General features: G+C 41.8%; 1 protein-coding gene across 5 annotated transcripts in view; it reads left to right on the plus strand.

Moving 5' to 3' along the window:
• The window catches only part of GUCY2C (guanylate cyclase 2C), a 114,748-nt gene that overhangs the window by 5,996 nt on the left and 92,393 nt on the right, over window positions 1–16,359 (plus strand). For 4 of the 5 annotated variants that reach the window (XM_027129542.1, XM_027129545.1, XM_027129544.1 and 1 more), the window contains exons 2-6: window positions 6,070–6,182; window positions 7,744–7,808; window positions 10,610–10,825; window positions 13,134–13,255; window positions 14,692–14,788. In XM_027129542.1, the coding sequence (XP_026985343.1) occupies window positions 6,114–6,182; window positions 7,744–7,808; window positions 10,610–10,825; window positions 13,134–13,255; window positions 14,692–14,788 (569 nt within the window). In that variant the 5' untranslated portion in view covers window positions 6,070–6,113. Of the gene's footprint in view, window positions 1–2,798; window positions 3,031–6,069; window positions 6,183–7,743; window positions 7,809–10,609; window positions 10,826–13,133; window positions 13,256–14,691; window positions 14,789–16,359 lie in introns of those variants that run through there. The other variant, XM_027129546.1, reaches the window with a different exon arrangement.

Consider the following 16,359-nt stretch of genomic DNA (forward strand, 5'->3'; position numbering starts at 1 on the left):
CTGTCCCATTCAATTTTACTAATCCTTCTATTAATGTCTGGTTCGTTGAGTACCCAGAATGCATTTCTTCTTTCACCTGGGATGAACAGTAGAACCGACAAGGCTAAGTCAAGGGAGTGTTACACCAGGCAATTCCTGTCCTGTCCCAGGAGGTCTGGAGGCAGCCTTTCCATGATCACTCACAAGATCTCTTTCATGTCATGATCTGAGGAAGTCCATTCTCCTTGTAGTCCCTGCAGTGGGGGATGCAACTCCCAGTGTAGAGGTGTGATCAGCTGGGACATGGTAAATCACTAGAGGGCCATTCAGGTTAACCTGAAGAGTGGCAACAGCCCAGCTTTTATTAAAATTTTTTTGTAGCACAACACCGTAAATCAACTATACTCCAATAAAATTAAAAAAAAAATTTTGGCGGCCGACCACCATGATTGATTCAATTTATCATTTCATATATTGTATTTGGTCAGTTTTAAACTGTAAAGAGAGTTACTTCCGGGGAAAATTTGTAGGGCTACTTTCTCTCGCTGTCTTCTTTTGCTATTTGATGGTTTTCTTGTAATGATTTGCTTTCAAGTTTTTTCTCTTATCTTTTTTGTATCTACTATAGTTTTTCTTTGTGGTTAGCTCAAGGCATGCATAAAATATCTTGTAGTTGTAGCCATCTGTTTTAGGTTGATAACACCTTAACTTCAATTGCATACAAGAACTCTGTACTTTTACTCTCCTGTCCCCACACTTTCTATATTGTGTGCCCAATAACAAATTTTTATCATTTAACTTTTATATTAAGCTTAAACATAACTTAGGTACCACCATTACAATATTACTTTACTCTGCATTTTTTTTTTTTAACATCTTTATTGGGGTACAATTGCTTTACAATGGTGTGTTAGTTTCTGCTTTATAACAAAGTGAATCAGTCATACATAAACATATGTTCCCATATGTCCTCCCTCTTGCGTCTCCCTCCCTCCCACCCTCCCTATCCCACCCCTCCAGGCTGTCACAAAGCACCGAGCCAATATCCCTGTGCCATGCGGCTGCTTCCCACTAGCTATCTACCTTACTACGTTTGTTAGTGTGTATATGCCCATGACTCTCTCTCGCCCTGTCACAGCTCACCCTTCCCCCTCCCTAGTCTGCATTTTTTAATATATTTACCTTTGCCATGAGATTTATGCTCTCATATGCTTTTGCGTTGCTGTTTAGTATGTTTTCATTTCAATTTGAAGAACTCCTTAAGCATTTCTGTAAGGCAGGTCTAGTGGTGATGAGCTATCTTAGTTTTTGCTTATCTGGGAAAGACTCTCTCTCTCCTCCATTTTTAGAGGATAATTTTGCCGGTATAATATTTTTGGTTGGCAGGGTTTTTTCTTTCAGGTACTTTGAACATATCATTGCACTGTTTCCTTGCCTACAAGATTTGGGCTGAGAAATCCACTGATAGTCTTATAGGGGTTCCATTTCATGTGATGAGTCACTTTTCTCTTGCTGCTTTCAGAATCCTAGAGCTTAGTCAACAGCTTTCCCATCCACCCAGCTGAGTGTATAACGGGTCACTCTTGACTTCTCCCTCTCTCTAATGCCCCAGGTCCAATGAAATATCTTCTTATCATTTTACCTTTTAGATGTCTCTTGAACCCACTTCCACTGCCACGGCCCTCATCTGGCCCCCTTCACTTCTCGCCTAAACCACAGAAGCAGCCTCTTAATTTGCTCCATGACCCCACTCCTGCCTCTCTCTAGGTCATTTCTTCCATGGCAGCCTAAGTGCTCTTTACAACATTTATCTGATCATGTCCCTTTCTTGACTCTTAGGGTAAAGTTCCAAATTCGTAATGGCTCACAGGAAACCCCCTGGCCTACACTTGCCTACTCCTCTGGCATCCTTTACTGCCCTGGACTAGCTTTCTTCACTTCAGCCATACTATATCTCTTTCAGTTCCTCAAATATCCATGCCCCCTCCCACTTCTGGGCCTCTGCACAAGCTCTGTCCCAGCCTCACATGCTCTCCCTCACTTCCCATTTAGCTAACACCTGTTCATCCTCCAGGGCTCAGCTCAAAGGTTACTTTCTCAGGGACGCGTCCTTGACTTTCCAGAATAGGTTAGGTTAATCTGCCATGTGCTCCCACAGCACTCTGCACTGTTTTTCATTGTTGAGTTTAGTTATTCATAATTATTTATTTAATGTTTGTCTTCCCCACCAGTAGACATGTGTTCCATGAAGACATTAATGTATCCATGTCATTCATGGCTGTATGCCCAGTGCCCTTCCAATGCCCCGTCAAGTCCCAATAATAATTGCTGACTGGGTGAGTGAAACACAGATCTTCCTAGTTAAGGATTCAGTTTCAATGTGAAGGATTCAGTTTCAATGTGCAACTATAACCTAAAAGCTAATAATCTATCATATTTGTGCTTGCCTTGAACACTTTGACCTTTATTTTCCATTTTACAAAGCGTTTTTGGTATATACAATACTGCCCTCTTCCTCTTTTCCCTCTTCTCAGTGATGTGTCACCAGTGATTTTTTTTAATTGGGTGAGGCGCAGGTAATCTTGTTTATAACTCTGACCTTTCTGTGAGCAAACACGCAAAGTGAACTTTGGTTTATCTCCTACTGTAATGTAGCTGCTAATTGCCGACAGGAAGGCTGTATTCTGTGGTCCACGTGACCAGTGGGGTGACCAGAAAGGAGCGTGGGGAAGAGTAGACCACGGGACTCAGTGACAGGCTGTTCATTTGGAGTTCCTGCTTCCCTGAAAGGCCCAGAGTAAAGCAAGGAGTATGGTGCTGAGGTGAGGGAGGTCATGAAGACGCCACTGTTGGCCTTGGCTTTGTGGTCACTGCTCCTCCGACCAGGGCTTTTGTTCTGGACCTCCCAAGTGAGTCAGAACTGCCACAATGGCAGCTACGAGATCACTGTGCTGATGGTGAACAACTCGGCCTTCCCAGAGTCCCAGGTTAACTTGAAAGATGTGGTGAACGCGGGAATGGAAATAGTGAGACAGCGTCTGCTTGAAGCTGGTAAGAAGATGGTAACAGAATTCTCCTCCCTGTTACCACCTCTGGGGTCAGAGGGTTGCTAAGCGAAGACCTGTGTTCTCTGCCTGATCACCCAACCTTCTCTAAGGGCCTGGCCCACAGGCCTTTTCTATTTCAAGGCAATAGATCCTCAAAGAGAAGGATTTGAGCCCTACCTCAGTGAGTTCACTCATGATCTACTCTGCTTTGGGGATGGCCCCGACCCAGGTGTTCACAGCAGTGAAATGTCCCAGCTAAAGCTGGATTTAACTTAACTGGACTTAAGTAGATAACACTACTCAGCATCAGGAAGGCATTATGTTTCCTTCTGTAGCTTCTCAGAGGCAAGATTTGGTCTGTGTCTGAGATTTCACAGGGTTACCAGTCAAGAAGATGAATTAAGTAAAGATCCAGGTGCTAACTCTTTCACTGGGATTTTTAATCCATCTATTCACTCTTGACATCTCTGGTGGCTGTTATTATAAGATACAGTCAATATGATAAATTTGCAATCAAATTCAGTGTTGAAGTTCTTTATTGTATCTCTTTTTTGGGGGGTATAAGAAAATTATTTTATTTTACTTTTTAAAATGTTTTATTGAAGTATAGTTGATTTACAATGTTGTGTTAATTTCTGGTGTACAGCAAAGTCATTCAGTTGTGTGTGTGTGTGTGTGTGTGTGTGTGTGTGTGTGTGTGTATTCTTTTCCATTATGGTTTATCACAGGATGAATATAGTTCCCTGTGCTCTACAATAGGACCTTGTTGTTTATCCATACTATATATGCTAGTTTGCATGTATCTCTTAATTATTAAAATAAGCTATACCAGTAGATAAAACATGTAGAATAAAGGGAAAAAAGTCACCCCTGATAATTTCCAGCCACCTGGATATTTCCAGTATCTTTTCATATGCCTCTGAGTTTCTTGTTTTTAAGAACATAGTTGAGGTCACTATGGCACAGAAACAATTTTCTGTCCTTCTTATTTCATTTCACATGATTCTACAAGTGGCTTTCCTAGAGCTGCATAATCTTCTTAGCATCATGTGAATGAATGACCAATACCCCTTAGAGTAGATATCCTCCCAAATCATGTAATAATTCCCTATGGTAGGACATTCCATTGTTTTTAATTTCTCACGATTATTTAAAAACTACTACAATAAACATTTTTATGTACATAGTTTTTTTCCATGCTTTGAGGTGAGATTGCCATAAGTATAATTACTGAGTCAATGAGTATTTCATACATCTTAATGGTTATTTATGGTTCTAAGGAGAGGATGTCTTAATTTTCTCTATTTAAAATTTGTGGTAATAATAGCAATAGGTATCATAGATCATACATGTGTAATAACTGTCTTCTGTGCAATATACATTTCTTCAGTCCTTTCTGAGACTGGATTCAGATATAAATGGATGGATCTGATCTAGCGCTGTAATGGAACTAGGAGGTCATTTAATAAAATCCCCTTATTTACCTGGGCAGTGTGGTATAGTGGAAAGAACATTTGATCCACAGTCTGAGGACCTGAATTGGAGTCCCTGCCAATCTCATGTGAGCTATTTCCCTTGGTCTCCCTGAACGTGGTGTTCTTGTTTTTTGAGTACCTGTCAAGTGCTAAGTAAGATATAGAATCTCTTTACCCGCCACAGCTCTGTACGATCAACACTGCTGACACTGTTTCACAGCAGAGGTTTAATAACTTTGCTGCAGTCATACAAGTTGTCTGTTTGAAATGAGAGTCAAACCCCTATCTGTCAGATTCCACAGAGTGTATCATGTCACCACTGTAAGATCTTTACCCATCCATTGCTCGTGAAAATAAGGTAGTGGGACACTGTGGTTAGAAGCAGTGATTTGGAATCGGACAGACCTTGGTTCATATTCCAGCCTTTTATCCAACCATTCATCACCAGTGACCTCACGCAAGTTACTTACATTTTCTGAGCCTCAGTTCCCTCACCTGTAAAATGACGACAAATAGTAGTTTCCTTCTGTGGGTGTGGTGTGAATTAAATGAGGAGGTTCACATAAAGTACCTAATTCACTGACTAATACATAGCCAGAGCTCCATAAATGGCTGTTGTTTTATTGTTGCTGCTCTTACTGTTGTGCTTGTGAAAGACGTTGATATTGTGTTTGTTGCTGTGGTGTCGGAACACGTTACCAGGCATGTCTCAAAAGTGAAGCCTGATTTGAAGTCATCCCATCCCATTGTCTAAAAAGTGTTCAGTATTTTCTTGAGAAATCACTTGGGATTTGGGGAGATAAAAGTAAGCAAAAGGACATCACAGCACCATAATCATGAGAGGCGGCAGCTCACCACAGTACGTTCTACAGAAGTGGTTCTCAAACTTCCCATCTCAAGGCCTTTTTACACGCTTAAAAATAATCATGGGTTCTAAAGCGTTTCGTTTATGTTACATTTATCAATGTTTATTATATGGGAAATTAAAACTGAAAAATGTTCAAAATATTTTCTTATTGATGCAGTTAAAATAACAATTGTAAGAATTTGTTAACATAAATAAAATTTCATATTAAAGAAAACATATTTCTCAAACCAAAAACTCTTAGAAGTAGGTAGGAAAAGTGGCAGAAATTCACATTTTAGCAAATCTCTAATATCAGGCTTAATAGAAAATGGTTGGATTCTCCTATCTGCTTCTGCAATTAAAATGTTGCCATACTACATATTATGTAGCCTCTGGAAAACCTCACTATATGCTCGTGAATGTCTTAAACTAATAGAATAGTTTCGACCCCATGGACCTCCTGAAAGAGTCTCAAGGTGCCTCAGGGGTTTGTGGCACACACTTCGAGAGCCACTGCTCTATAGCATATTGGTTCCAGAATCAGACTGCCCTATGTTCAAAACCCAGCTCCACTCTCTGCCAGCTGGGAACCCTGAGCAAGTTAACTTACCTCTCTAGATCTCCTCTTTCTAGAGAGGTAGAAAAATAAAGTCTCATGGCTGGTATAAACTTCCTGAGAAATAACACTAGCCTTCTCTTTCCCCTCATTTCTGGATAATAGGCCTAAATGTGACCGTGAATGCCAGCTTTATCAATTCGGAAGGTATGATTTATAAGTCCAGTGACTGCCGGAGTAGCACCTGTGAAGGCCTCGACCTACTCAGGACGATTTCAGTGAGTACCTGCCTTCGCAGAGTCAGCTCACACCCTCCTGCCTCAGGAGGGCCGCAGCGTGAGCTCGGGCACTGGCCCGCCAGGATCTCTCACATCGTCTCCAGCTATGCAGCTGAGTGATTTGGGGACCAGGTGCTCCGACTGTATCCCCATCTATTTCCCAAGTGATAGGCACCCTCCAGGAATCTAGGAAAGCGGGGAGAACCTTAGCTATGTTCTGTCTGTACACGTTCAGTGGTATGGAGGGGAATTATTTTGTTTTCAGCTGTTTTTAGAACTTTTAACAAATCTAAATGTTGGTATTAACTGGTTTGCCTTCGTGTCCCTCAAGAAAAATCTGAGGTGCCCCATTAAAAAATATACTCTAAAGCCTTACACCAGACACCTGTTACAGTCATCACCATATGCACGGTCGCAGGTTTATTGCTTAAGGGCTGAATCTGAAACCTAACTTTAAAGTAGTAACTGTAATGTCAATCCGTAGAAATGGGAAGACAGAGATTCTTGCCTAGTTCCTCCTGCCAACTCCATCCCCAACCAGAGCTTTCTGGAACTGAAGAGTAGTCCAAGCTCTCTAGAGGCAGGTAGGGTGTGAGATGTCCCTTTGGTACAGAGACCTAAGGGAAGGCCGTCCAGGAAGCTGAGCACTGGGCACAGATCCATGGCTCTGAAGCTCTCATCAGTAACATCACATCGACCAGATTGGCCGCACTCCTGTCAGGAAGTGGTCATTCTTTTTTTGCGGTACGCGGGCCTCTCACTGTTGTGGCCTCTCCCGTTGCGGAGCACAGGCTCCGGACGCGCAGGCTCAGCGGCCATGGCTCACGGGCCCAGCCGCCCTGCGGCATGTGGGATCTTCCCGGACCGGGGCACGAACCCGCGTCCCCTGCACCGGCAGGCGGACTCTCAACCACTGCACCACCAGGGGAGCCCAGGAAGTGGTCATTCTTGATCATGGGAGGGCAAGGAGCGAGCAAGGGGAGTTTAATAAACAGGTGTGCCTCATCCCTGTCTCCGGAGGTGGGAGGTCCCACCTCATTCTCCAACACCAACAACAGAATGCTCCTAATCAGTTTCCCCTTGAGAAAGAGTGGAATTAAGATCTATAGTCTCTCACCCGGCCACACTGCATTTTGTTCTCTCCAGCCCCGCTTTGTAGCTCTCCCTAAACCCGAAACTTGCCCTGTCCTTGCATAGCACCTCCAAATCTAGCGTCTTCACCCCTTGACCTACAGATAACTGCTAATGTGACAGTCTGCCAGTCCCTCTCCCACCACTGGACATCCTCCTCTTGATAGAGTCCAGGGTAACGTCAGTCAGCTCACCTTCAGTGGGATGCCCTTCCCTCCATCCGCAGCCTCTCCCCTCTTGGACCCCTTTATCCCTCGGCTGGCCCTCGCCCAGCCCAAGGCATGCACGCGGCTCCTTTCTGCTCTACATTCTAACATCTCGAGAGGCCCGCTTTCTAGCCTTCTGGGAGCCTTCCCCTTGCTGGTTCTTTCCTGTGCATTGATTCACAGTTTTAGTTTTAGGAATTGGTTGTTATTTTTTTCTCCTACAGGGGACCAAACAGATGGGATGTGTCCTCATGGGGCCCACGTGTACCTATTCCACCTTCCAGATGTAGTAAGTAGTCTGGTTTGTTGTTTTCATGCCCCTGTGAATTGAAGTCAGGACATCATATCAAGATTTAACTGATGTATCAAACAGCAGTCTACTCAGGGCAATACAATTGAGGGTGCCAGGGCCCTCGTATGTTACAGTCTCTCTATAACTGTCATTCCCTCATCCGGGTAACTCTGCCTTTGCTCAGTGTGGGGTGGATGACAGTAGATATTCCACTTCTGTTACTAACATCTGAGCTTGAAAAGCAAAAAGGTAGAGGTGAAAAGTTAGACTCCAGGCAGGACACAGGGAAGATAGTGAACTTAGATATTTTGAGAGTTGAATAAAGGAAATCTTCCCAGAAGTATGGGCAGAATGTGCCCAAACACAAAGGAAAGTGCAGCACCCTAGGGCATTAACAGGGCTCCGTTCCCTCCTTAGGGCTGTAAGAATAGGGAAGGTAGCAGGGTTCTTATTTCAAAGCACTATTTGAGGATTATATATATAACATACTAAAGTACTTTGCACAGTGCCCTTATCAGCTTAGAAAAAAAAGAAAAAGCTTCCACTGTATTTAGAGTGAAAATACTTCCTGGCTTTGGGAAAATCGCCCTCATCCCTTTCGATCATTTCACTCGGCATAATTCTCCTCACTGCAAAACACTTTGTTCCGCCAGATCACCTCTCCCCCAATCCAAATCCCTCTCACAGGCCTTTCTTTCCCCTTTTTCATCTCCCCGTGAATCAAGGATCACCCTTTGTCTACACAGAGAAAACTATGCTGAAGGAACACTTGCAATAGGTTTTGAAGGGTAGACATTAGACTTCTGAAATTTCTGTTGCAAAGTCTGCTTCTCACACCTCCCACCCAGCTGTATAAACAGACTCAGACGTTCAAACCCACACAGACCATAGACACCCCACAGAAGCACATTTGACCTCATCTTCTGTACTGAAGTGCAGACGAATACAGAATCTTATCTTCCTTGTGCTCATTCCAGCTGTCATCTTACCTGACCATTTACTGATATTGCTGGCGAGTGTGCCCAGAAGGAAAGGAGAAGTAGGACATTGATTCACCACTTATGAGGAACTTCCATGTGCAAAGACGCATTTTTGTTGTGTCAGAGCGGAGACAATTAATAGAGAAGGTGACGAGGACACTGGTGACCAATGCAAGGCAGAGTGGAACAGGTTCCCTTAGAGAAGTACAAGCAAGGTGCTGTGGAGGCACAGAGGGAATGGTCCCTGTGGTTGGGAGAATTAAGCTTCAAGAGGAGAAAGACTTCATGAAGGAGATGGTATATGAGTTGAGTGTTGAAGAATGGGTTAAATTGTAATGGGTAGAGGTGATGGGATCAGCATCCCAGCCAGCAGAGGGAGAAGCATATGTGAAAGCAAAGCATCAGGGAAGTGTAGAAAATTTGTGCAAGTCTGTATTAACTGGAGGGAAAGAGATGTATAGGGGAGTAGTAGAGAGAAAACTAGGAAAATTAGACAGGGCCGTATTTGGGTGGCCATGAGTTCTAAGTGAGGGAAGGGTTTTTAATTAGATTTGCATCAGAAACCACTAAAACAGCAGGGAAGTACCATCAGAAGCAGCTCAACTTTGGGGAAGAATAATTGGAAACAGTGTAGAGGAAAGGCTGGAGCCCACCAGGAGAGACTGAGGACAGGAAAATCAGGGGAGGAAGAGATCCTGAACTAGTGAGGAAGCAGTTGACTTGGAATAGGAGGATCGCCTTAAAGATATTTAAAAGTAGAATCAATAGCATTTGATAACTGATCGGATACTGGAGTGTGGGACGAAAAGTAGTTGTTGAAAAGGCTTTGAGATATCAAAACGCTAAAAGAAATGGGAAAATCAGGATAAGGAACAGTTCTGAGAAACAAAACTAAGAGACAAATTTAACTGTGGCCGTGAGGAGTTTGAAATGCAAGCAGGACACCCAAGTGAAACCTTTCAGTGGAGCACCGAAGATGGAAGGGGAGGTCATTTTCCTCCCTTTATCAAATACATCTTAAGCATCTACACATAAAGCAGGCAGACCGGAAATGCTGCGGTGAACAAGCTGGGTGTGATTCCACCTTCGTGGCACTTGCAGTCTGGTGGAGGAGACAGGTATTCAACAGGTTCTCACCCATGATTCCTGGTCTTAGTTATCGAGGAAAGCTCTCCTGATGGATAAAGAGATGTTTAATTAAGGACCTGATGGATGAGTAAGTATCAGCCAGGCAAAGACAGAGGGGAGCAGCATTTCTGGCATCTGTAAAGACCCTGGTAGAAAATAAAGCTTACTATGCTCAAGGGACCACAAGCAGACTCGTGGGCCAAGCAGCGGAAGGAAAACAGTAAGGTCCTCAGGTGATGTCTGTCTCAAAGGCCGTCCGTAGAAGAGCTAGCAATAAGGCAATGCATGGAGGGAAGCTGCAGAGGGCATCTTCTGGGCTTTACAACATTTGTAGTAGCTATGGTGGCCCATTTTCTATTTTTTCTCTGCCCTACTCCCCGAAGTCCATATGTCCTAGCCTAGATGTTAGGACAACCCAATGACAACTCATTTTAGAATAAATCGAAGTGACCAAGCCACACATACAAGAAGACACCCAGAGTATGCGTAGAACATAGCATACGTTCAGTAAATATTGTTTTAGATTCACCTGTGAGGGACAGACCTATACCCATGGAACACCTGCTTGAGTGACCCTGTTTCATTTTTGTTATTTATACCCACACGCTGAAACAGCTTAAAGAGGGACCTTATTTGTACTACTTAGGTTGTTAATCCTGATACTGGTTTCTCTCTCACCCCTTGGCATAGCCTTGACACAGATTTGAAGTATCCCATGATTTCAGCTGGAAGTTTTGGATTGTCGTGTGACTACAAAGAAACTTTAACCAGGCTGATGTCTCCAGCTAGGAAGTTGACGTACTTCTTGGTTGACTTTTGGAAGGTCAATTATTTTCCATTCAAAACTTTTTCCTGGAACAGTACCTATGTTTTCAAGAATGGTACCGAGTCTGAGGACTGTTTCTGGTAAGCAGGACCATTAATGTCCTTCTGGCGCTTAGCAGGGAGAGAAGCCATAAACTCTCAGCAGGCCACTAGTTATTATCAGACATGCCTTCCATGAATAGTAGCATTGGGAATGGAAACCAGCCCACTTTCTTACACACAAGTGGTACATAGCTTACATTAATTGATTTCATCCTTAAGCTGTAGATATATTTAGATAAGGCTGTTTGTTACTCCTGTTTGAACTAGGTATATTAAGCATAGCTCTCTGAAGTAGATACCCATTAACTTTAGGTCAAATTGAAATTTCACTTGGAAGTGTACAACACTTCACTGATTCCATGATCTAAATCAGTAGCAACAGGTAAAAATGTCTGTTTTTTTTTTTTAACAGCAACTTTCTTTGAGTCCTTACTTTTTGCCAAACATTGCACTAAGCACTTTCTTTTTTTTTTTTGGTTTGAAGCCATTTTTTTTTTTTATTGGAGTAAAATTGCTTTACAGTGTTGTGTTAGTTTCTGCTGTACAACAAAGTGAATCAGCTATATGCATATCTATATCCCCTCCCTTTTGGACCTCCCTCCCACCTAGATCATCACAGAGCACAGAGCTGAGTTCCCTGTGCTATACAGCAGGTTCCCACTGGCTATCCGTTTTACATATGGTAGAGTATTTATGTCAAACCTAATCTCCCAATTCGTCCCACCCACCTCTTTCCCCACTGCGTCAACATGTCCGTTCTCTACATCTACGTCTCTCTTTTTAAAAGAATTTTTATTGGAGTAAAGTATAGCTGATTTACAATGTTGTGTTAGTTTTGCTGTACAGCAAATGAAAAATGTCTTTTCAAGAACATGTTTTAAAAGTTACCTAATATTTATTTCCTAAAAGGAGTGCATGGAGTTATTCAAGGTGGCCACAATTTTCTTCCTGACCTCTACCCAAATTGTTATTAACTACTAGAATGTAGTGGTGTAAGAAGGAGAGTCTGATGTTGAGGCTGACAGTCTTAGGATATGAGGTCTAAGATTCAATTGAATAATGAACGTTTATTCTATAGGATGTGCAGCTAATGTTTCATATTAATAAAAAGGAATCATATGGAGTGTGTTATATGTCTTGAGAACTCTGAATAAATGTTTTTTAAACATATTTTCAAAAAGTTGCATTTTCTCTTAGAGTTTTTTAGTTAACAGTGATCTGATTTATTTTGTTGTCTCAGTGTGATTGACATAAAGTGTCTATGTAATCGTAAATACGTTGACTAAATTTTTTTCTAATTCTTCCCAAATGGCATAAGTGACCTAGCAATAAATATTTATATATTGTAGATTTATTATTTATTTATTTCTTGGCTGCGTCGGATCTTAGTTGCGGCACGCAGGCTGTAGTTGAGGCGTGCAAGCTCAGTAGTTGTGACACGCGGACTTAGTTGCCCCAGCATTTGGGATCTTCGTTCCCTGACCAGAGATCACACCCACGTGCCCTGCATTGTAAGGTGGATTCTTTACTACTCGACCACCAGGGAAGTCCCAATAAATATATTTTCATGAAGATAAACCCTCTAAAGAAAAGAGAACAAGTACTCTGATCTCCATTTTACAGATAAGGAGAAGGGAAACGAGAAGTAAATGCTGTCATATTACCGTGCAACATATGATAGCAGAGAATGTGCATTCTGCCTGTCCTACACAAGTTAGAAATCATTTCTCTCACAGCTTTTCAGAGGAGTAAGAGTGGTGGGGAGAGCAGGATCTTGGGTACCATTGCTAAAATAAAATCACAAAGCTCACACAACTCCAGCAAAGGTGGCAGAAAGAATCTCTGGAAGGAGTCTGCAGTAGCTCTCCACCAAAGCATCCAGAGGACCAAAACAGGGTACCCCTGGGAACACACAAGAATCAGCCCTAAGGCAGCACCCTAGAAAGTTTGGGGTGAACTTAGAGCACACAAAAGTCCTTTCCACACAGTAGGAGAAATTACTCCTATCAACTCTGAATTTTTGTACTATAGATTCACAAGTTTCCATTTATCTGTGATAATGGGGCAAGCAGAATAGTCTTCCTTCAGCAAATAACAAGAAGCCATTATAAGGGATTTGCCAAATGTCTACTATCTGTATATATACACGAAGATTCCCTAAAACTTTCCCTAAATTAGATGTCCGTAGTCCTAACCATTGGTATCACGCTGTGTATTGTCTATTGTGTAGAAATGAATTTTAGGTGAACAAGTCCCTGGACAGATCTGTAAACAGTGAGCAAACAACATGGAAAGCCATGAAGAAACTAAGCTGATTTCTTAGAGTTTCTCTTTTTTTCTGTTCTAGGTACCTCAATGCTCTGGAGGCTGGAGTTTCCTATTTTTCTCAGAACCTTAAATTCAAGGGGACGCTGAGAAGGGATGACGAGTTTCAGCGTATCTTAATGGGCCAGGACAGGGAAAGCAATGGTAAGAAGACATGAAGATAATTTTTGGCCAGCTACGTCCACACAACCACCACCTCCCTATGAGTCATTTTGACAAATCTACCACCACAGAGCTATCATCGTTACTGTATATTTTGTGTATATTTGCAGAGATCTGTAGCTGTGGGCACCTCCATTATACTGTTCCTTTTGCTGATTAAAACCTTATCCTCTGAGCAAAATTAGCAGAGTAATGTTGAGCAAATATATTAACATTATGAAAGTAATGATGATGTTAAAATCCAGCTTTTATAAGCCAAAAATGTTATCACGATCCACTATTAGTAAACTGCTTTTTAAGTTCACCACAATCTAATATATTGTTGGATTTGTGACGAATTCTCAAATATTCTGAACCCTCGTCCCCTGGTGACCAAGAGGATGTATTTATTGATATGTAGCCTTAAGCAAAATTACCAGTTAGGCAAGGATTGTCTCACTTTGCTTTACTCTGTCGGTATTTTACCTGCCTAATGATCTCTCAGTTATAGGCCAAGTGTGAAAGGCCAATGGGATATTGGTGATTTATTTCACTTTCCACAGAATTCTTTTTGCAAATAAGAATATATCAGGAGCAAAGGAATCAACTGTGGAATTTTCTACGAGGAAATGTTCTTGCTTGTCAGGATTTCCTGGTATCGCTTGAAGTATCATTTGCTGTTATAATTAAGCGTTTGCCATATTAAGAGCCTACCATATGCAAAACGTTAACCAGGCTATGGGGAACAAGAAGTATCAGATGATTCATGTCATAAAGTGTTTACGGTTCAACTGGACAACACAGTGTGTGAACAGATCTAATGAAGTGTCTGCCAGCTTATTCATCTTACTCATCAATCCATGCATTTGGGAAATCTGGCTGCAGTGGATAGGAGAGCTTAGAGAATCAGACTGGAACTCGATCACTGAAATCACTTTCTGAGCTAAGAAGCTGCGACCAAAACCCAAGGAAAGGTGCTTAGGAAGACTTCATCAGTTCTCACATTAATTTATATCTTTTCCAGCTCCTTTACAAGTGGCAGTGCCTTTCACTTACCACTGAAAATAGCTTCTATAACTACTCCAGCCTCGTGTAATGGAATAAGCACGAAGCCAGACTCCAATACTTGACTATCAGAATTATTCATCCACCGGTTTTTTTTATCTCATTGACATTTTAGCTACAGTCTCCTTAAATCAGTAAAATTAAGGGCAAGGACTAGATGATTCTTTTTAAGATCCCATGCAGTTCTCCTCTGCTTCTATGACTGTAAATGAAAAATAAAAGGAGGGGGGGAGTAAATTGGAGGAACTGGTGTTAATCTTAAAACACGAATGTAGCATGGACTTACTGGGTTCACATTCAGGCCCCCGGTTCCCTTCCTGCTTGGGAGTAGACTATTGTATATTTTTCTCCCTGTCTTGCTCTCTCTCCTGCAGTGATTGTTATGTGTGGTACACCAAACACCGTCAACATCCTCAAGGGTGACCGAGCAGTGGCTGAAGACACTGTCATTATTCTAGTGGATTTATTCAAGTAGGTATAATGTTTGGAAGAACTCTCCTCCTTTCAGAAAGGGAATACTCTAAGGATTTCTGGAAGATATTCTCTTTTCTCACGTTTTGCACAGCCTAAAATGGGATTCTGTATGAAGATAATACTTTAACCAGTGTTTCATTTCTTCTTTATCACACCCTTATTCTTATTTAATTAATTATAGCTTTAGCAGAGATGTATACCTTTGACATCCCTGTCATGTCAAATACAAAAGTTTTATGAAATCCCCATTAAACCCGCATGCTCATTCAACAAAGATCCTGGTCTTCAGCCTGATTTTAAGGTGTTTTTTTTCCAGGCAGTAATAAATCAACTAATATCCCAATCATATTTCTGAGAACGTGGGCCCTATCTATGCCTTCAATTGCTAATGGCCTTTGGTCCTAGATTATTTTTCCTTCAGCCACCTTCGGTAAGAGAAAAATTCCTGTTAAGTGAATTTGATTTACACAGTTATTCTTTGCCCTCTGTGGTATAGTCATTGGGTGGTGATCTTTTCCTCTGCACTTATCTGGAACTAAGGGGAGAAAATTCTGGAGAACAGAAACTACCTTTTATCACATTCCCTCTTTTCACTACTCATTTTCTAACATGGTTGGAGACCCCACAAACAAACTGTGCAAAGGTAATATCTGAGTCAGATGAGGCTTAAAAAAGGTGTTGCTGGTACACCTGTGTCCCTTGCCCCATCAGCTAGCTCATATGACTTCACTTATCTGATTGGATCATTAACCATTCCCTGTCCGTATTCAGACCAGAAGCTATTCCTGCACTATATCATATTTGCCTAGTCATTTCACCCACAGTAAATGCACTTGTCCCAGTATTGAGAAAAATGAAGCATAGGAAGTGCAGGCCTATCTTGTTCACAAAGATAAGCTAGTCAACGGAGCCTTTTAGCTGCAGAATACGAAAAAGAGGGGAAAATGATCAACATTTTATTCCTACAGCCACATTGATAGCTGCTTTCAATAGCTGCTTTGCCCTCTGGAAGGAGGCCTCAATGTAACCAGGCTGGTGTAATTTTATTTTTAGCAAATCCTCAATCAACTGCCGAAGTGTTGGCATTCTTTTGTCACTATTCCCTAAGGACCTCTGGGTCTGTTTCGGAATGCTCATGAGATAGATTCATCTGAAACTAGACATAACTTGGGTTCAAATTCTAACTCTGACATTTCTGGTTCATTTGCCTCTTGGGTATTACTTAGTATATCTTGAGATTCTCATTTGTAAAGTGAGAATAAAAATGCCTACTTGATAAGGATGCTTTTAGGATTAGATGTGACAATATGTGCAAACTATTCAACACAGTCCTCTGTACGTAGATGTGTTCACCTACTGTTTGCCTATTAAATGATGGTCATCCTAGTTACAGCGGTTCAAGCTTGTCAGGTTATTTGCATATTAAAACATTAAAATGATTAGGAAGCTTGGGACCCATATGATTGGCAGTGCCATCCCAGACGGTATCGAGGGTCCACAGTGTACCAGATACTGTCTAGGAGTCGGGGATACAAGGACCGATAATCTAATGTCAAGAAGCTTACAGT

Source organism: Aethalodelphis obliquidens, unplaced genomic scaffold, assembly GCF_003676395.1.
Source record: "Aethalodelphis obliquidens isolate GAN/ISIS:26980383/991018 unplaced genomic scaffold, ASM367639v1 scaffold36, whole genome shotgun sequence".
NCBI classification, from domain to species: Eukaryota; Metazoa; Chordata; class Mammalia; order Artiodactyla; family Delphinidae; genus Aethalodelphis; species Aethalodelphis obliquidens.